Source organism: Ovis aries, chromosome 4 (genome assembly GCF_016772045.2).
Source record: "Ovis aries strain OAR_USU_Benz2616 breed Rambouillet chromosome 4, ARS-UI_Ramb_v3.0, whole genome shotgun sequence".
NCBI classification, from domain to species: domain Eukaryota; kingdom Metazoa; phylum Chordata; class Mammalia; order Artiodactyla; family Bovidae; genus Ovis; species Ovis aries.
In genome coordinates this window covers 50798084-50820510 of record NC_056057.1, presented here as the reverse complement: position 1 = coordinate 50820510, position 22427 = coordinate 50798084, and the positions used below count along the sequence as shown (strand labels likewise).

General features: G+C 40.2%; 1 protein-coding gene across 46 annotated transcripts in view; it reads left to right on the top strand.

The window, feature by feature from the left end:
- NRCAM (neuronal cell adhesion molecule) overlaps positions 1 to 22427 on the top strand; it is a 311070-nt gene that overhangs the window by 232980 nt on the left and 55663 nt on the right. For 27 of the 46 annotated variants that reach the window (XM_060414682.1, XM_042248553.2, XM_060414688.1 and 24 more), the window contains 5 exons: positions 3652 to 3822; positions 4403 to 4459; positions 6355 to 6466; positions 10461 to 10645; positions 12923 to 13054. In XM_060414682.1, coding sequence (XP_060270665.1) covers positions 3652 to 3822; positions 4403 to 4459; positions 6355 to 6466; positions 10461 to 10645; positions 12923 to 13054 — 657 coding nt within the window. The remainder of the gene's footprint in view (positions 1 to 3651; positions 3823 to 4402; positions 4460 to 6354; positions 6467 to 10460; positions 10646 to 12922; positions 13055 to 22427) is intronic. The other 19 variants (XM_060414691.1, XM_060414706.1, XM_060414703.1 and 16 more) reach the window with 1 other exon arrangement.

Below are 22427 nucleotides of genomic sequence, written 5' to 3'. Positions count from 1 at the left end.
GCATGTTACTTTGGAGGTAGCACATGTTTCTGCTTGGAGACTAGGAACCAGGATTTTGAATGCAAGAAGCCTGGGAGGCATCCTTGTGAAGGTGTCCAGCAAGAGTTAGAGCTTCATGAGTCAGAAGAAAGATTCAGGGCTCTTTCCAGCCATTCGTGAATGTTCATGCAGAGGTGCTTCCTAGAGTCAGTCTGGAGGAGAGAATTGAGGGGAGAAATGCAGGTGCTGAAGAGCGCAGCCTGGGGGCTGAGACCAGGAACCTCCTGGAGCCAAACGTTTAGGGAGGAAAGAAAAGCAGGTGAGAAAGAGCAGTGGCTTCAGTAACAAGAAAACAGAGAGAGGAGGTATCCCTAGAACAAGGGGAGGAAAAAGGGCCAAGAAGACAGAATATCAGTCGTTTCAAACACTGCTGAGAGATGAGACAGCTTCCAATCTGATTGAGAAATAGCTATTGAATTTGGCAACATGGGGGTCGCCGTTGTCCTTGACAGGAATCCTTTGGGTGGAATGGTGGGAAGGGTTGAAAATACTTGTGAGGAATACATTCTATTCTCAGTGACTTGATTTCCTCTGAAATCACAAGCTGTTCACATTAAAGATAAAATTTAGCTTTCACTTTTCATTTCCAATTGTGACTCTTATATGAAATCGCTCAGAGAAAGTATCACAGAGAAGTGGAAAATATATAAGTGGACAAAAATATTTTTCATATGATTATGTAATAACTTTTACAGATTTTGAAAGCATAAATAACAAATCAAGTAGAACTGAGTGATATCTATGGTTTAGAATAACAGTATCCAAATCTCACTGCCAAAGTGAAGCCCAGTAATTGGTTTTTGCTTCTTATTCAAAAATGCTGACTTTTCTGCTTAATAAAGAGATGTTTACATGTGAAGTCTCATAATCATCTGAATACGAAACTAATTTTTTTAATATTGCACTGCTGGTTATGTCATTTCCATACATTTTAGGCCGTTGACAATGCATCTGGATTTTTCAAGTGAAATTGCATCTGGGTATGAGAAAAAAATTCAGATATGTGTAGCTTTCTCCTGGCAGGATGACTTTACCAAATTATTCCTATCTGTATACATTTTTTTTCCAATGCAGTGCAAAGGAATTCAATGGGCAAAGTGTTCCCACCCTCATAAAATCGCATTCTCTTTCATTTGATCTCCCAACACTAATCCACAATAAAGTACAGCAGGAGAAATGAAAGACGATAAATATATCCCTATCTTTAACTCTTTGTATTCATAAAATAAACATACATTATGTTTCTGAGTTATTTTTTAAAACAACTCTTTCCCTGGTTAGTGACTTCAAACCATGAATTTACAACGGCCAACCAAACCCCCATCTTGACCACGAACTTGGCTCACATGGTTAACCAGCATCCTTTCAAAGTCTGTCTCCAGATTTCCCTGCCTTCTCCCACCCAAGGGAGCTGCAGGCTTTTACCCATCATTTTGCATTTCATGATGATTGGGTAGGGTACCTGCTGCTGGAGGAACCTAGCTGCTTGACTCAAACTGAGAAATCCTCCTCCCAGGAGATGTTAACACTTGTCCGGAGGCAACTGAGAGGTGTGATTTTTTCCTCGTTCTCTCACTTCAGAGCTGAAGCACTCTCCCAGTGAACTGAGTCAGAAGCCTCAGAAGGCATGCTAGCCAGCCAAGTATAAGTTCACACTTAGATTAGTAGTCCCACTTCCCCGAGTCCTTCATCTCCTTAGAAAATCTCCCCTCCTTTCTTAAGGCTAGACATTTCCTTGGACCCGAGGTCTGTTGTTAAACGTGAAACTGGGAAGTCACAGTGCTGCTTATTACTCATTTAATTACAGAGATTCTATGAAGGACCAGGTGCCTTTTCAGGGCTACAATAGGAGCCCAAGCAGATGACGGTCTCTGCCCTTCTGGAACTTAAATTCTAGTTCAGGGAGATGGGCTATGAGCCATATACACAACAGGTAAAACACACTGTATGTTAGAAGGTAATTGGTAACACAGAACAGAAAAAGTAGAGGAGGTGAGGGAGACTGGGTATGGGGGGGGGTGGTCCTCTGATGGACACATCTGCATCATTAGATCAGTATTGCACCCTGTTAATTCTCCAGTTAGATCCCTATCCTGGACTCAGACAAGGCAGGGACCTTGGTCCGTCTGACACTTTGTCCAGGGCCTAGGTCATCACCATCAGATGCTCTCACAGTACTAAGTGTCTGACTGTGTATGTAGACACAACCCAAGTTATCCTTATAAATAATAATGCAGTTTCTGAAATATGTGTGTATCTGAGATTAATACTTGTTCAGTTCAGTCACTCAGTTGTGTCCGACTCTTTGTGACCCCATGGACTGCAGCACGCCAGGCCTCCCTGTCCATCACCAACTCCCGGAGTTTACCCAAATTCATGTCCATTGAGTCGGTGATGCCATCCAACCATCTCTGTCATCCCCTTCTCCTCCCACCTTCAATCTTTCCCAGCATCAGGGTCTTTTCCAGTGAGTCAGTTCTTCACATCAGGTGGCCAAATTATTGGAGTTTCAGCTTCAGCATCAGTCTTTCCAATGAACACCCAGGACTGATCTCCTTTAGGATGGATTGGTTGGATCTCCTTGCAGTCCAAGGAACTCTCAAGAGTCTTCAACACCACGGTTCAAAAGCATCAATTCTTCGGTGCTCAGCTTTCTTCACAGTCCAACTCTCACATCCATACATGACCACTGGAAAAACCATAGCCTTGACTAGACGGACTTTTGTTGGCAAAGTAATGTCTCTACTTTTTAACATGCTGTCTAGGTTGGTCATAACTTCCCTTCCAAGGAGTAACCATCTTTTAATTTCATGGCTTCAGTCACCATCTGCAGTGACTTTGGAGCCCAGAAAAATAAAGTCTGACACTGTTTCCACTGTTTCCCCATCTATTTCCTATGAAGTGATGAGACTAGATGCCATGATCTCCATTTTCTGAATGTTGAGCTTTAAGCCAACTTTTTCACTCTCCTCTTTCACCTTCATCAAGAAGCTCTTTAGTTCCTCTTCACTTTCTGCCATAAGGGTGGTGTCATCTGCATATCTGAGGTTATTGATATTTCTCCGAGCAATCTTGATTCCAGCTTGTGCTTCCTCCAGTGTTTCTCATGATATACTCTGCATATGAGTTAAATAAGCAGGGTGACAAGATACAGCCTTGACATACTCCTTTTCCTATTTGGAACCAGTCGGTTGTTCCATGTCCAGTTCTAACTGTTGCTTCCTGAGCTGCATAGAGATTTCTCAAGAGGCAGGCCAGGTGGTCTGGTACTTAGGAATTAACTTAAATGTTAGGAAAAGTCGCACAAACTTGTTCCATAAAACATTTTCTGTTTTACACTTGTTTTCTAAAACCCTTCACTGGGCAACTTTAGTCTTACCTCTGCCCCCACTCTAGAGAAGTTAGGGTCTGGCAGGTATAGTTGGAATTTTAATTCATATGTCTTTTCCTTTTGGAATTATTTGCTTTTTCTCAAAAGAGCTTTATAGAGGAAGAAAATACATGCAAGTGAAGTTCACAGGACTGTTTATTAGTAGATACAGTTATCTTGCTAATTTGGAAAGTGGCCACTTTGTGATGGAATAATCTAGATACCTCCCTGCCATTCTCCAGCCTTTCAAAGACTTCCACAGAGTGAGAGAGTTTCCCAAGGTCTGAATGGAGACCTTTACTTTTCCAATGTGCTCCCAGAGGACACTCGGGAAGACTACATCTGTTACGCCAGATTTAATCATACTCAAACCATCCAGCAGAAGCAACCAATTTCTGTTAAGGTGATTTCAGGTAAGAGTTCAGTTTCCAAAAACTCTCTTGCAATGATGTTTACAAATGTGTGCAAGTGTGTTAACTATTAAATACCACTAACTTTGAAGTAAACAGTTTCATTGGTCAGGGAAGTACCTGTGAATAGTCATGAAGGTGTTGGCACGTGTATTATAGGAAGCTTGCCTACTTTACTGTATTTTATAGTTTTTACTGTTATTACCATTATTGTTTCTATGATAGCTTCCTGAATCTATTGGTTTGGCCAAAACATTGGTAAGATGTTACAGAAAAACCTGAATGAACTTTTTGGCCAACCCAGTTCTTAGTGTTTTGAGCATTTGCTTGTGGTTTATGCTCCACAATGCTGTCAACTGGGAGTCCTGCAGCTCCAGTTATATGTCTGCATCTTACTGGCTGGGGGTGGCTCAGTGAGTTAATGAAACAGTCACGTACAATGTAAAGCACTGGTTTTACTAGGTTGGGATGGCACTTGGTCAGCAGAGTGGTTTGTGTTTTGTTGCCCAGTACTTTTTTTTCTCTTTTTACAATTCTCTCTCCCCTTCTTTTTGCATTCTTCATAATATTCTGTTTATTTCAGTGGATGAATTGAATGACACTATAGCTGCTAATTTGAGTGACACTGAGTTTTATGGTGGTGAGTTTTGGTGATTGATTGTAACTGGTATTTCTTCTTCATTGTAGAATTTAGTTCACTAACTTCACCTCCATGGCTGTTTAACCTTATTTCTTTATGAAATTCCTAGTTACATGTTTAATACCGCCAGAATCAATGTATGTTTCGTATAAATTTAGCTTTGAGCTCTCAAACATGTCATTAAAACATGTTCCATGTTGTATGTATAATAACAAAAGTTACTAAAACTGTTTTCATGTAAAGAATCATCCCATAAAATTTGAAAAAAAATCTTTCATATATGTTTAGAATTACATTTTTCATTTTTTGTCTGGCTCATAAACTTTTCTCATAGATCAATAAGAATTGGCAAGGTACATTAACCTGCTAAAATACTAACATCAAAATCTTAATAACCTTTAGCAACTAACATTAACTGGATTCTGACAGGAAAGCATTGTATTTTCCATCTGTTTTCACATGACCTTATCAATGTCATATAATTAGAAATAGTATTTCTCTTAGTTTAGTTTAAAATCAAGACACTATCTTCAGTGGAAATAATCTTTTAAAAATAGATTTAACATCATTCTTTTAAAAGGGAAAGAATTTTATTTCCTTAAGGGAAACATGGATCTCAAATATAGAGTCTATGAATGAAAATTATGGGTTCTGAATATGGGGTCCTCTTAAATTATCCATAAGCTCAAATTTCTGCTGTACTAATTTTTTACCCTTGAGATATGAAGTAAAAAGCACTAAGGTACTATCAGTGGCCAGAGTAACATACCATAACTCCTGCCTTACTTTCATTTTTACCTTATTTCATATTATTTTATTTTATATTAAAATACTCCTAAAAAATATGGACCTCGAAATCACTTTCAAAGTGATTTTTCAAAGGTGTGTGATTTTCTCCACCATCTCTAAAATCTAAGGAAAACTCTAATTTGTGTTCAGTAATACCTTTTCTGGTGTTCAGCTTTTTCTTCTGAGAAGTGAGGATAATTTATATATTACCTTTTCAGTTTTTATGAACATCAAGTAGATAACACATTAAAGTGTTGCACACTCTTAAAGGGGCTCTTAGAACCTCAAGATGGTAGGATTTCTACTCTAAGTTCTTTTGAGATGCAACCAGATGATAAGGACACATTTAGGCCAGGTCTCTATATGATTTTTCTTCATGAAACATGAAGGTAGTCTCTCTCTCTTTCCATATATATATATGTACCTCCCTGAGATCTCTGAATTGAGCCCTCTTTATTTTTTCATTGAGGAAACCAATTTTAATTTCTTTAATTTCACCCATAATCTGTGGCACACATTTGCCAGACCTCTGCCAGTCACTTTCTAGATTTGTATTTGTGTTTTACAGATACCCTCGCAATTTGAGTATCTTGATATATTAGATGTTCACCATGATTTATCTTCATGATTAGTCAATGGAATTGACTATAATTTTGTCCCTAGGGTAAACCAAAAGACCTTGTCCATTGTCATATCTTTCAGAAAAACCTAACATCTTCCAGAAAATAGATAGCTCATTTTCCCTTTGACCTGAGTACTCATCTTGAGAGGTGGATAATTTGATAACATAATTTTCCTCTCTATGTCTACATTTTGAAACTTTACCAACCCACCAAAAATACATAGAACTCTAACCCAAATTAGGAAACTATACAGTGGAAAATAGTCCTCATTATTAGTTCTTATGCAACCAAAGTAGTTTCTATTTCTGGCCAACTGAGTGAGTGATGGCTATTCATAAGGCAAGGAGTATGTATGTATTTGTTTAACAAATTTCACAATCAATGGTAAATCAATTTAAAAACGGATTAGATTTTTAGACAGTGAACTGTTCTTCTAGAAATCCATATCTTACTTTGAATGCATATTGATCTTCTTGTTTGCAGCTAAATCACATAGACAGAGGCCACCAACATTTTTAACTCCAGATGGCAATACAAGTCGCAAAGAGGAATTAAGAGGAAATGTCCTTTCCCTTGAGTGCATTGCAGAAGGGCTGTGAGTTAACACTGTCTGTCTTGATGTCCATTTCTTATATAAACATAGTAGATTGGTAGAAAGACATTAATATTGTATCATAGCAGGAATCATTGATAGAGACTCCATTAAGCAATCAAGAAAAATGTGATGATTACTTCCAAAATGGGCCATGTGTTATTTCGTATTATGAAAATATTTTGTTAATGTAAATGTTCCTTTATTTTTTTTAATCATTTTATTGGACTACAGTTGGTTTACAATGTTGCCTTAGCTTCAGGTGCACAGCAGAGTGAATCAGTTACATGTATACGTATTTCTGCTCCTTTGTAGATTCTTTTTTTTTTTTTAATTTTAAAATCTTTAATTCTTGCATGCGTTCCCAAACATGAACCCCCTCCCACCTCCCTCCCCACAACATCTCTCTGGGTCATCCCCATGCACCAGCCCCAAGCATGCTGCACCCTGCGTCAGACATGGACTGGCGATTCAATTCTTACATGATAGTATACATGTTAGAATGCCATTCTCCCAAATCATCCCACCCTCTCCCTCTCCCTCTGAGTCCAAAAGTCCGTTATACACATCTGTGTCTTTTTTCCTGACTTGCATACAGGGTCGTCATTGCCATCTTCCTAAATTCCATATATATGTGTTAGTATACTGTATTGGTGTTTTTCTTTCTGGCTTACTTCACTCTGTATAATTGGCTCCAGTTTCATCCCTCTCATCAGAACTGATTCAAATGAATTCTTTTTAACGGCTGAGTAATACTCCATTGTGTATATGTACCACAGCTTTCTTATCCATTCATCTGCTGATGGACATCTAGGTTGTTTCCATGTCTTGGCTATTATAAACAGTGCTGCGATGAACACTGGGGTACATGTGTCTCTTTCAATTCTGCTTTCCTCAGTGTGTATGCCCAGCAGTGGGATTGCTGGGTCATAAGGTAGTTCTATTTGCAATTTTTTAAGGAATCTCCACACTGTTCTCCATAGTGGCTGTACTAGTTTGCATTCCCACCAACAGTGTAGGAGGGTTCCCTTTTCTCCACACCCTCTCCAGCATTTATTGCTTGCAGATTTTTGGATGGCAGCCATTCTGACTGGTGTGAAGTGGTACCTCATTGTGGTTTTGATTTGCATTTCTCTGATAATGAGTGATGTTGAGCATCTTTTCATGTGTTTGTTAGCCATCCATATGTCTTCTTTGGAGAAATGTCTATTTAGTTCTTTGGCCCATTTTTTGATTGGGTCGTTTATTTTTCTGGAATTGAGCTGCATAAGTTGCTTGTATATTTTTGAGATTAGTTGTTTGTCAGTTGCTTCATTTGCTATTATTTTCTCCCATTCAGAAGGCTGAAGGTGATTACTGACACTTATTGTCAGTAATCACCTTATGATTGTTGTAATTGTAATGAAGCTTATTATTTTGCTACTGTTGTCTAACATCATCTCAAAACGTAGAGGCTTAAAACCAATAGCTGTTTGTCATTAATGATTTGTCTACAAGTATACAGAGCAGTTGTGCTGTGACAGGGCTGGATCTGGCTGATTTCATTTGAGCCTGCTGACGCATCTTCTGAGCAGCTCGGCCTTGGGTTCACAGCTCTGGGTCTCCTGCTGTTAGTAGGGCAGTAGAGCTCTTGGTCATGAATTTTTCACATCCTTCTAGGCAATTGAGCTCTGGCTTATTCTCCTAACAGCGGAAGCTCATTCAGCCTCTTAGTGCCTAGCCTTGACACTGGCATGCTGTCCCATCCTCTACCTCCTAGCGCTCGTCACCAGACCAGCTTCTTTGCAGCTGTCTAATCTATGTGTATGCTTAGTTACTCTGTCCTGTCCAACTCTTTGTGACCCCATGGACTGTAGCCAGCCAGGCTCTGTCCATGGGAATTCCGTAGGCAAGAATACTGGAGTGGGTTGCCATGCTCTTCTCTAGGAGATCTTCCCAACCCAGGGCTTGAACCCAGGTCTCCCACATTGTAGGTGGATTCTTTACCATCTGAGCTACCAGGGAAGCCCTGTCTCATCTATGCACACCTCAAACCTGATACCACCCCCAGAACCCATGTGCCCTTGAGAGGAGTCCCAGGGAAGCCTCAGCTCAGCTGCAGGAACAGCTGTTATGTTAGGGAAATGCTGGAGGCAAGCTTCTGAATACTTTCCTCTCATGCCTGGCATAGAGTAAGTACCATTGATAAGGCACATTTGCTGGAACAGTGACTGGACTCTCAGAAACGTGTTGCATTGTGTTGTGATCTGTGCTGTCCTTGACCTGGTAACTCAGAGTATCACATTCCTTCCTAGAAGCCAAATCGGCCTCCAGGAAAAATTTTATTAATACCTCTGGAGACACATGGAGGCCCCTGCTGGTCATGTCAAAAAATAACACTACTCATGACCCAGTTCATCAAGTATATCTGTTCAGTTATTTTTACTCAAGTAAACAAACAAAATTCTACAACCCATTAACCCCACTAGTATTTCTAATGACAAATATTGTGTTCTTCCTGAGGGGCCTGGACCATTCTTTTTTTTTTTTTAATCTTCCCAACACACAACTTAATGCTTGACCTATAGTCTGTGTTTGTGTGTGCATGCGCAGTTGCATCCAACTCTGTGACCCCACGAACTGCAGCCCACCAGGCTCCTCTGTCCATGGGATATTCTAGGCAACAATACTGGAGTGAGTTGCCATTTCCTTCTCCAGGGGATCTTCCCAACCCAGAGACTGAACCCCTGTCTCTTGGGTTTCCTGCTTTGGCAGGCAGATTCTTTACTGGAGCGCCACCTGGAGATCCCTGGTCTATATAGTTTGTGCCGAGCTGTGCTCAGTCACTCAGTCGTGTCTGACTCTGGGAACTCATGGACTGTGGCCCACCAGGCTCCTCTATCCATGGTGCTTCTCCAGGCGGGTTGCCATGCCCGCCTCCAGGGGATCTATAGTTTAGTGCTTAGTAAATATACTGAATGGATTTTTATTTTACCCTCATGGAAGCCTTCTCAGGTCACCAGATCAAAACAAGCATTATTGTCTCCATTAAGGCAATGGAGGAAACTGAGGCCCCAAAAGGCCAGAGATCCAAAATCAAAGAGCACTTTAGAGTAGGGCTGGGATTTTGAAGCAGATCTTTTTAACTCTAAGCCTAAGTCTGGCTTTCCATCTGTCTCTGTAGTTCATGATTTAATAAGAAACACAGGTGAGAAATGGTATAAGTAACATGTGAGTTGGGCCTACCTCTATCAATGGATATAATGTTTTAAAATATCACTAATAATGAAATTAAAATAACAGCACAATTCCTCTAATCACCTCATTCACATCATCAGATAGCCTGTTATAAGATAGGGAGATTCTTCCATTTGGTATGGAAATATGTATGGAAGTTTATGGGCACAAAAACTAACCTTAGGTTAGTTTTTCTCTAACCTTTCTTTCTGTAACCTTTTTAAGTCTGGCTGATTGAAAAATTGTAACTTGAAGGACTTCCCTGGCAGTCTAGTGGCTAAGAGTGTAGGGGGTATGGGTTCAGTCCCTGGTCAGGGAGCTAAGATCCCATGTGGCTCATGGCCAAAAGACCAAAACATAAAAAGAGAAGAAATATTAGAACACAAATTCAGTGAAGACTTTTCAAATGGCCCACATTAGAAAAAAAAAGTTTTTAAAAAAATTGTAACTCTGTATTGTTAATTTCATGGTCATTCTTTTGATTGATATAGTCCAGTCACGCAAAATTTTCCAAGAGTGTCTCTTTCATCAGAACTTTGAATATAATAATTAGGTCCCTTCAGTCAAGTAAGTCTCACTGCCATTCTCAACAGATCCCTGAAGTCAGAGTTCATGGTGTGCCATCAGTTAGCTTGTGTGAAAATGGTAACTTGCAGACTGAAATATAAGGTTTTGAGCATTACTTAATAAAAGTGTATGGTTACTTAAAATATTTATCTGTTTCTCATGATCTTTATCACGAGTATTTTTTCATGATATTATTTTCTGTTTACCTTATCAGGCCTACCCCGATTATTTACTGGATAAAAGAAGATGGAACACTCCCCATCAATCGGACATTTTATAGGAACTTTAAGAAAACTCTGCAAATCGTTCAGGTTACAGAAGCAGACTCTGGAAATTACCAGTGTATAGCCAAAAATTCATTAGGAGCCATCCATCATACCATTTCCGTCACAGTTAAAGGTATATCATTGTCTAAAATACATGGTTCTTGCCTCCATGAGAATCTTTCATTAAATGCCTTTAATTCTATTCTTCAGTAATAATAATGTAAATTTATATCAGTACTCATGGTACCTTGAATCTCTTCTCATTGCCATTTATAGAGCTTTTAAATCAGGTTAAAAGTTTGCTCCCTCAGATCTTCCTTGCAGAGGATTCCAATTAGTAAGTGTTGAAAGAATGAAGGAAATCAAAAATCAGCATTAGAATTCCACAGATGTAACTGCTGTAGGCAAGAGCCAGGGATGAGTGCTAAAATTACTGGATGCCCCCTTGCCTCTTCAGAGCAGTCCCTCAAAGTGATCTGAGAGTCCTGTCTCCTGGGCTTACATTGTAATAAAATATAACTCTCAAAAATAAATAAATAAAATGATGAAATTACTTGGTCAAACTTTCAAGCGAAACAGGTTGTTTGCATAGCCTCAGTGTTTTTTCTCCCCTTACCCACCCACATCCAGATTAATTACTGAGGTAGGTTTAATATATGTCCACAGATTCTTCACTCCTCATCCTTAAAGGAAATAGAGCTTAATCACCCTCCCCTTGAGTAAGGGCTGAAGTTGCCTGCTTCTAATGAATAGAATGTGGAAAGCAGGAAAATAGTAACTGTACAGTGGAGAGAGCTGGCAGGCATCACTCCAACCAGGTGATCGAGGTTCATAAACCAGTAATAAGCCATGTCAATATCATGTGCTCCCAGATGTAATGCAGTTAGAAGATTCAATCAGTTGAATCGTGAAAAATCATCAGGAAAAACTCTAGTAAAAACAGATGTACCATAGTGGTTACCAGTGGGGAGAGGGAAGGAGGGAGGGGCAATAAAGTAGGAGGTTAAGAGGTACAAACTATGATTTTTTAAATAAGCTACAAGGATCTATTGTACAACACAGGCAATGTAACCAGTATTTGATAATAACTAGATGGAATATAATCTTTTTTAAAAAAGTAATGATGATGATACTAATGATGGTGGTTGGATGGTGATTATAATCTAGCAATTCAGGGATTCTTCACTCAGAAATCACTAAATTTGACCTTAGGTGGAAAAGCTTTTGTTTCACTTAAAACCTTCCTGTTGATCTGTATCAGAATTCAATTGTCGCTGGTATAAACATTCTCTAGGAGTGAGGGCGTGTTGGAACGTTTCACAAAATATTTTGATTACAGATAAGAAATGGAGAACATGCCTTAGAAAAAATATGAAGATTAATCAATTTAGTAAGTTTGATTTATCCCTGAAAGAATTCAATTGACTAGTTCTCCTTTCTAAGTCTGGGAAGAAGTTCAAAGAAAAAATGCTTTATGAAAAAAAAAGAGATGATAGAGAACTTATTTATAGAGTTGGGGAAGTAATTAACATTGATATATGTTCACACAGCTAACACACATATAATTACTTTTCTCCATTTCTGTCCTGATAATGATAAAATGAGGATATTGTTCCTTGTTATAAAAACTGAAAAGCTCTTGATTAAAAAAAAAAGATGTTCTACAAAATAACTTACTAGTAGTCTTTAAAAGTCTCAGGTTCATGAAAAACAAAGAAAGACCAAGAAACTTTCAGATTAGAGGAAACTAAGTAAGAAGATGTGACGATTAAATGCAATGTGATATCCAGGAGAGGGTGCTGGAACAGAAATAAGACAGTGGAAGAACTGGGGAAAGCCTAGTACAGTGTGTAGTTGAGTTGATGGTATTGTAGCAATGTTAATTTCCTGTTCTGGTATCTGTACCATGGTTTTGTAAGATGTTAACATTAGAGAAAGCTGGTGAGGGACTTACAGGAACACTCTATACTCACTTGGCAGCGCTTCAAAAACTGCAAAGCTTTAAAAATTGCTTACTAATTTTATAACTGTATGTATTCTACAGGGCTTAGAATTTAAATTCCTCTTTCGTATCCCTATCTGTACCTCTAAATTGCTGTACAACTTTAGAGAAATCTGTTACCTCTTTGATATCTGATCCATACAGTGTAGAACAAGATGATGATATTTGAATCAAAGGCTCTTGAAATGATACATAGATGTCAGTGAGTCTCTTTAAACATTCTTTTGAAAATCTGAAGTGTTCTTTGAAGTATCACTTAGAAGTCTGTTCATTCTAAAAAGAAAAATGAAATTAACAAACAATTTGCAACATACTTATTCTTATCATTAAGATGGTTCAGTGTACTAAATTTCCCAAAATAATTGACTTGATTAAATTTTGTGGTGTTTTTCTCCTTTCCTCATAAAGCGGCTCCATACTGGATCATAGCACCTCAAAATCTTGTGCTGTCCCCTGAAGAGGATGGAACCCTCATCTGCAGAGCGAATGGCAACCCCAAACCCAGAATTAGCTGGTTATCAAATGGAGTCCCGATAGAAAGTAAGTTTCCTTGATTGGCTCCAGTCGCAGTGTGTTTTTGGAGCATAGTGATTTCTCCACAGGAGACAAATGATGATAAAATAGCTTGACTTTAGGAAGGAAGTCATATATAAGTTACACAGAAGCACCAGATCACCTGTAGACTTTAATTTTGTTATCTTTGGGTATAATTTATTATGACCGAATTGTTTATGCTATTAACAGAACAGTATGCACTGATTGGAACTTTGCAGTTGTTCTTGTTTTTTGTGTGAGTCATAGGAACAGTGACAGGGTGAGAAATAAACACCCACTGGAAAGTTCACATTATCTTCTTTGTTCAAAATGTCAAGTGATGTGTGGAAACATCACAGGAGTTGGAGGAGGTGTTAGGGAGGCTAGGAATAGAGACAGTGGATATGGCAATAAGAAATACGGCTGTCTTAATTTAAAGAGGTTTTAAATTACTAGGCCCATTCCTAATAGAGTTCAGATATTCCCAAGTTCTCCAGTCTTGAGAGGTCACTGTTCCATTTAATGCCCAAAGAAGAACATATCTTCTGACCTCAGTCGTATGCTGGATGTTCTGTCTTTGACCCGTCTTCCCTCCCCAAGCATTACTGAGATCATTCTTGACCAATGTTTACATGATCTTAACTGCCAAGTATCACCTCTTCTGCCACCTTCCCTGGACCACTCCAGCTCTCAGCCAGCTTCTCCAGGCTGCCTAGAACAGTCCCCCAGAGTGTAGCCACAAGCTGTCCCTCAATCTTCTAAATCATAGCAAAGACCAGTTTTACAAAATTTGATTAGACGTCTTGAGTCTCTTAGAAGGGCATTATAGCAAAGGAAAGAAAAAAGTAAAATGGATATTGCATCCCCCTCCTCTTGGTTTCCTAAGCATGGCCATCCCCAGAGAGCCCACTGCCTCTCCATTTTCTTGATTCCACCTTCCACCAGCCGCTATTGACAGGAGAATCTTTGGACATTTTCCCCTTCTTAGAGAGAGAGAGAGAGAAATTGGTTTCTGTTTAAAACCCCACATTGTGTTCACCCTCCCCATCAGTAGCATTATAATCTATAAAGACATTCAGTAAAGACAACCTTCAGAATTAAGATACAGTATAGAACAACTTGACTCATTCCTTCCAAAGTGAAAATCGCTCAGTCGTGTCCAACTGTTTGTGACCCCATGGACTATACAGTCCACACATACATTATGCAGTCCATGGAATTCTCTAGGCCAGAATACTGGAGTGGGTAGCCTTTCCCTTCTCCAGGGGATCTTCCCAACCCAGGAATCAAACCCAGGTCTCCCACTTTGCAGGTGAATTTTTTACCAGCTGAGCCACAAGGGAAGCCCAAGAATACTGGAGTGGGTAGCCTATCCCTTCTCCAGCAGATCTTCCTGGGTCCAACTAGGGTCTCATGCATTGCAGGCAGATTCTTTACCAACTAAGCTATCGGGAAAGCCCTTCATTGCCTCCAAGCCAGAATCAAAAATTGGTTCTATTCTCCCATACCCAGAAGATCCATTAAACTGACTTTCATTAAATAGTCTTCACCCTAAGATGAATCTGAAAAATACTGGCAGATTTTAAACAGCCCAAGTTCCTGATAATTCTCACCATCAAGGTCTTGCTGCTCCAGGTCTAGGTAGAGTGAGAGACCCGCTTCTGTGAGTGTTTATTAGTAGTTTGTCACACAACACAATCTTTATCAGATGCTCAGAATCAGACAGCCTGTGTTTATTGTAAAAGGAAATATGTTCCTGGGAGAGCACAGATACTAAAGAGTCCAGCAAAATGGGTTTGGATATTTCTACTCCGAATTTTCACTAGGATCAGAATCAGGAAAAACTGCAGAATATTTTGTGGTTGTGCATTGGGAAGCTGTTGCCACTCTCAGGGACATATGAGTGGGAACTGAGAAGTAGAAGGAAGCCCTGCACTAAAAAGTAAGTTTTCTGGTAGGAATGTATTCAGAATGGCAATGAGGGATAGAGCATGCTCAGCACTTTCGGTACCAAGTTTCTAGCTCAGAGATTCTGTGCCGATTTATGGAAGGTTAAACGTACCCCTGAGATCTGGCCTCAGTGAAACCGACAAGTGGGAGGGGGACATCCATCATTTCTCAGTGGGGAAACTGGGGAGCCAGGGAATGTTGAAAAGATAAATCCTCAAGCTCAGCAGTCAGAATGCAATCTGAAGCAGGGGGAAATTGAGATGTAGGTGGGTCAGTGACACAGGGATGAGGGGAGATAAAATAAGGAAGCTGATCTTTCCTTCTGGTTCTCTCAGCTTGTGATCCTTCCAAACGAGGCACAGGTGGTGCCTCTCAGGGAACCTGTAACTCCAGCTGTATTGAGGGTTTTACACTATTTGGGTATAACATAAGTAAGACTGAAGGGTGTAATGTCCAGCACAGGGAATAAAGCCAGTATTTTGTAACTTTATTTGGAGTATAATCTATTATAAAATACTGAATCACTGTGTTGTGCACCTGAAATTAATATCATACTGTAAGTCAACTAGACTTCAATTTTTTAAATGAGCTTTGAAGTTGCGCTCATAGACATTCCCCTTTAAATGAAATATTTGGGGGAAGGATCAACTATGAAAGGCTGGCATTTGGGGGATGGAGTGTAGGTCCCTGGAGACAAGTGGAACCTGTCTTCTGATTGGGTCCAGAGCAGAAAGAGTTAGAACAAAACCTCTCAAATCAGGTTCAAAACCAGTTGATTTCTTCCATCCCCGAAGTATGTCTTAAGAGACTTAGCAGAGCTGGGATCAGAGTTGATGATGCCTGCAGGTCAAGGGCCCCTCTGCCTCTGGTGTGCCTCAGAGTGGGCACTCTGGTGGACAAGTAGGAAGAGAAAATGCCATGCAGCCTGGCAGCAAAGCCCAGGACCCAGTGCCGGGAGCAGATGCCGCCTGTTTATATTGAGGTGATGAGAAGTGTATAAAGAAAGCTGAGCACCAAAGAATTGATACTCTTGAACTGTGGTTTTGGAGAAGACTCTTGAGGGTCCCTTGGACTGCAAGGAGATCCAACCAGTCCATTCTAAAGGAAATCAGTCCTGAATATTCATTGGAAGAACTGATGCTGAAGCTGAAACTCCAATACTTTGGTCACCTGAAGCGAAGAGCTGACTCATTGGAAAAGACCCTGATGCTGGGAAAGATCGAGGGTAGGAGGAGAAGGGGATGACAGAGGATGAGATGGTTGGATGGCATCACTGACTTGATGGACATGAGTTTGAGTAAGTTCCAGGAGTTGGTGATGGGCAGGGAGGTCTGGCATGCTGCAGTCCATGGGGCTGCAAAGAGTCGAACATGACTAAGTGACTGAATTGAACTGAACTGATGAGAAGTGTCCCTGAGAGGTGTCTTCCTTCACATCTGGAGGCCAAGCTAAAAATGCATGGATTACTGTTTGTAATCTCAGAATTGAAAGCTGATGGGTTCAAGGCACCTGGTGGGGACTCAGCTCTCTGCAGGAGGGCATGGCAGGGTCAGTACAGTTCCCCACCCCCACTCTCAGCCACTGGTCCATCTACAGCTTCTGGTGAATGACTTCTTGGCTAGACCCTAAGTCTGTTTTTTAAATTTTTAAATAATTTTTAAAATTTTTCAATGTTCAATTTTTAAAAAAATTTTAACTGTATTCATGTATAGTTGATTTGTAATGTGTGAATTTCTGCTGTACAACAGAGTGATTCAGTTATACAGGTATATACATTCTTTTTCATTTTCTTTTCTGTTAACGATTTATCCCAGAATATTGAATATAGTTTCCTGTGCTCAACAGTTGGACCTTATTGTTTATCTAATCTAAATGTAATAGTTTACATCTGCTAATCCCAAATTCCCAATCCATTCCCCTAGTGCTCCCCACCTATAAGTCTGTTCCCTATGTCTGTGAGTCTTTCTGTAAATAAGTTCATTTGAGACACTGAGTCTTAAACAGCTAGTTAAAGTGAACTCTATATGCCCCCTCCTTGCACTGACCTCCCTGATCCAAGATAGGGAGTAAATGAAGAAGAAAACTGTCCAAAAATCTGTAGAAGTTTGAGGAGCCTCCTGCCTCTTCCCTGTCCGCCCTGCTTGATAGTTTAGCTGTTAATTCAGAGGCCTCTAAATAGAACTGACGTTTGGGGACCATTCTGGAAACAAGAGACTGCGGCTTGTCATCTGTAGTTTGCTGAGTTTGCAACCCACGGATACATTCAGCAGTGATAGGGCAAGAAGGCAGGATGGCAGAGAGACAGGAAGGCAGGAGAGAGCAAGATCTGCTACAATATACAACACAGAATCAGCATGGTAAGGGTTAACGGGGGAGCCAGAGTAGACCTCAAAGGTTAGCTGGGAGCACAGGCTGGCTTGCTGACACCTTCTCCCTAGGAGGTTGCAGAAACCTTGGCTGGACCAGTTGCTGAACGACAGGGGCAGGAACAACTGTGCTTCTGCAGCATCACAGAGCAGCATCCCGCCAGGTGCCTGACCTCCCCACCAGGCGCCATGCAACAGAACATTATCAGAGGACACAGTACCAGATACCTCCCCACTCCTGATGTGTAGACAGTCACCTAAGGACATTGTCACTCTCTCCCAGCCCCTGCCCCGTCCCCACCTCTGTAGGTTCTGGCTGCCAGTAAAAGGAGAAGGTGGGTCAGAACAGGAAAGGGTCAGACTTGGGATTTGTTAGCAAAATATAGTGTTGCTGGTTTGTGACTGTGCATTGAAGACCTGGCACCTACTGTTTTACAAAACTGGAAGAATTCATTCAGAAAGAGTCAGGGCCCTAATCTCAGTGTCTTTCAAAGCTCTATCCCCCTAGGACTGGCCAAGTTACTTTAAACTTTCCTTGAAGCAAAAAAAAAAAAGTATTAAATGTGGAATTTGCATAAAATATGTTTGAAACCACCTGCAGAAGTCAAGAACACAGCTGCAGAGGTGCTGATGCCAAAAAAGAACTAATTTTTTATTGTGTGACCCATAGTATCTGGGAAAGTGTGAAAATAGAACCCAGGACCAGAAAGAAAATGTCCAAGGTCAAGGCTGTGGACACCAAGATTCCTGACCTTGTCCTGGGAGACAGTGGGAGAGCCTAGCCCTTGTAGATCTTTAATCATCCCCCTTGTGAACTGAGGTAGATCTCTCGGATTCTTCCAAGTGGAGCATCTGTAAGATCATACTATTATTATGTTAAAAGTCCCCTTTTCTCTAAAAGATGAGAAGGGGATGGAATGAAGAGAATAAGAGTAGACAGAAGGCCTCCTCCTGCCACAGTTACATATTTTGCTGATATGGAGGGAGGGATTGAAAGACAGTGATACATAATAAGCAGGCAGAGGAAAGGAGATGTGGTCTAGGACTCCCCAAGATTCCACCAAGTCATCTTTTTTCAAAAGAACTCAGTGGCCATCCCTTCACAGGGGATATAATACCTAGATGAAGAAGAAAATTCACCTCTTCATTCAGAGATTTGCTCTACATTATGCACAGATGTTCAGGTTTCAGGAGATGTTTATAGAGGAGACTAACTCAGGAAACCTGAGCAGTAATTGTACATTAAACAAACCACTAAGTCTCTAGTTTCTCACCTTCGAGATACATATACTTCTTTCTCCTTAGTCTGTTTCATGAAGCTCTTTTTAAAATAAAACTATGCATTAGATACAAAAATATTTTAAAATTTGATAATAGTTTTTACTTGTATACTGGCACTTATTGTTTTTCTTATTTTCTAAATGTTGGAAACATTCATGGTTTTGGCCAGCCATGTCAGAAAGAGTAGAATAAAAGAATTATTGGAAGACTGTCACCCCAGTTCTGAACCTCACCTCTGGGGCTTTGTACAGTGGGAATGTCTGTGCTCTTAAGTTTCTTTACCCAGTGTGCATTTATAGCAATCAAAGTTGGTATTCCTGGAATTAATTATTATTTGTTTGGGCAATTTGGGTTTAGATACTGGAGAGTTACTCCCACTCAGTAGCCAGGACACAGAATTCAAAGGCTTCAAATCGCTCTGCACCAGTGGTTTTGTTCTTCGTCCAGTACCTGCTGAGCTCCCGTATGTCACTGTGACTGTCCCGGGTTTGTTGGTGTTTCTTTAGTTAAGTACTCAAGGAAAACCAAACCAGCATTTGGCTGGCAGACCAAACCCCCATGGAGAAATATGTGCTTATTTACTCTTATTACTCTTACCTAGAGGGCTTATTTGATTCCTAAATACATCTCCAAAAGTAGATATTTGGAGGCTGCTCCATTTAGCAGAAATAAGGCAGATACACTCAGAGGCCTCTCAGGTTAAAGGGAAAAAAAAAAAAAAAAAACAAATTGGAAAGGGTTGATAGCAGGAAAAAAAAAACAAGCTGTGGGCTACATAAAAGCTGTTCTAAATGGTGTGTGTTGTGCCTGATGAACCCCCACTAGGGGAAGATGGTCCTAGTGGCTTTGTGAGTTGAGCTGTCTTCCATGTTCATGGTGAGGTAACTTTTTACTGTGGTTGAAAAAACACATAACAGGTCCTACTGTCTAACACAGGGAACTCTATCCAATTTCCTGGGATAAAGCAGTGTAGAAAAAATTATTTTAAAAAGAATGTATATATGTGTAAAACTGAGTCACTTGCTGTATATCAAGATTGGCGCAACAGTGTAAATCAACTATACTTCAGTTAAAACACACACATAATAGAAAATTTACCGTCTTAATCATTTTTAAGAGTACAGTTCAGTAGTGTTACAGTACTTTCACACTATTGTGAAATAGATCTCCAGAACTTTCTCACCATGAAAAACTGGAACTCTATCCCCATTAAACACACAGTGGTGTAGCTTTTAAGAGCTCGGTATATTTGAGGACCTGGGAGGGACTCCCAGCCCTCCACTGCCTGGCGGGTCCACAGAAGTGCAGTCAGAATGCACACGGAAAAACACTGAGAAGAATTGACAGAGGAGACTCCAGAGATGCTGCTCTGTCCCAACACGCTGTGCCGAGGCAGCGGAAGGACATTGCTGAGAATGTGTGAGTCGGCAAGGCCGAGATGATCCTCGACTTGGGATGCAGGACAGGGAACACAGGCGGCCCTGAGGGATGCTGCATTCTCAGGGTGCCTGACAGCCTGCCACAGGCCTCATCCTCTTCCTAGGCCATGTCATTCCTCTGCCGAGGAAATCTATACTCTGTCCAAGGAATTGAAACTTGTATTTTTCTTCTGGCTGGAAGAACAAGCTCCTTAAGGCCATTTTGAAATCATTAGAATCATAAACAGCGGATGTGAGCTAAAGTGCCAGCTTGAATTGTTTCTTTCTCTTTTTTTAAATTGGTTTTCGGCCACAACACAGCATTCAGAAGCTTAGTTCCCCAACCAGGGATCGAACCCATGCCCCAGGCAATGGAAGCAGGGAGTCTTAACCACTGGACCCGGGGAAGTCCACCAACTCAAAGTACTGTGGCTCACTCCATCACTAGTTGAAGTAACTGGACTGTCTAAGAGAGTAGTCTTTGTTCCTTTTTGTTTGTTTGTTTGTTTTTCTTTTTCTTTTATTTTTTTAATTTTTATTTTGTATTGGGGTATAGGGCTTCCCTTGTAGCTCAGTCAATAAAGAATCTGCCTGCAGTGCAGGAGACCCGAGTTCAATCCCTGGGTTGGGAAGATCCCCTGGAGAAGGAAATGGCACCCCACTCCAGTATCCTTGCCTGGAGAATCTCATGGGCAGAGGAGCCTGGTGGGCTGCCGTCCATGGGGTCACAAAGAGTCGGGCACGACTGAGCGACTAACACTTACTTACTTTATTGGGGTATAGCCAGTTAGCAAACAATGTTGTGACAGTTTCAGGTGAACTGCAGAGGGAACCAGTCATACATACACATGTGTTCATTCTCCCTCAAACACCCCTTGCATCCAGGCTGCCGTATAACGTCGAGCAGTGTTCCATGTGCTATGCTCAGATGGTTTTCTAAGTTAGCTATCAATTGAGATTAGAATGTCAGACATGCAACTACATACAGAATGATGTGATAGTAAATGTGTGTAGTTTTAAGCCACTAAGTTTAAAGTAACTTGCTCAGCCTCAGTAGAAACTAATGCAGAATGAGAATGAATGGGCATGATACTTTGAATGTGTGTGGTTAAACAAGGATGACTAACACTAGTGTGATGTCTTTTGTTATTTATTTTCATTAATAACCCACAGATGAAACTTTTTAAAGTGATAAAGGAGTCTAAAGGCAGTAATAAATATGTCTTAGGTGCCCATCCTTTTCCTGTCATCAAAGAGGAGAAATGGTGTTTAGAATGTAAGTACAGGCTAGTAAGTGGTTCAGGTTCCAAGAGCAGTTTAAGAGGAAGGGTGCTATTATTTATTGTTTTAATTTATTTTATTGAAGTATAGTTGATTTACCATGCCATGTTAATTTCTGCTTTGTAGCAAAGTGATTCAGTTATACGTACATAGACTTTTTTTTCTTATTCCTTTCCATTATGGTTTATCTGGGATAGTGCATATATGGGTGCTGTTATTTAGAGTTGGTTTTGATCAGCATGCTGAGACAGATACCTAATACCCCTTTTAGTGCACTTTTAAAGCCATGTAAGGTTACACCCTAAGATTTAGTGTTCCCAAAAATAAATATATGTACAATAGCATGGCATTTCCAAATCGTAGGTCATGCGTTGGACTGAATTCTCATATATTACCAACATGTTCCATTCTGCTTTAGATAGGATCAACTGTGGTCTTAACATTTTTTTAGATACTTGAGAGATTTAGCTGAAACTGCTACCTTTAAGAGAAATTTCACAGAGTTTATTTCTACTTTAGCTTCCCAAATTGCCAAAGCAGGAAAATACATATTTTCACATTTGATAATTAACCCTATACTTATTTACATATCTGTTTCAATAAGAGGCTTTTAAAATATACAAGTTCACATGATGTAGAGGGTTTTATATTTTTGGACTGCTTTTTACCATCTCCTCCTGGTGGCTCAGACAGTCAAGAATCTGCCTGCACTGCGGGAGACCCAAGTTTGATTCCTGCGTTGGGAAGATCTTCTGGAGGAAGAAATGGCAACCCAGTCCAGTATTCTTGCCTGGAGAATTCCATGGACAGACGAGCCTAGTGGGCTATAGTCCATGGGGTCATAAAGAGTTGGAGACAACTGAGTGATTAACACTTGATAATTAACTTTCCTTCTCATAAATTACAGTAATTTTTTGTGAACAAGGTAATGTTTTCCTGAATTTGTATTGCAATTTACACCTTACTTGTGTTTTTTTTCCCCCTACCTCTGTCAAAATAATATTGAAAAGAATCAATCCATTTAAAACTGAATGGATATCAAGAGGATACCCATGCTGATAAGTGATAACTAAATTCTGAGGA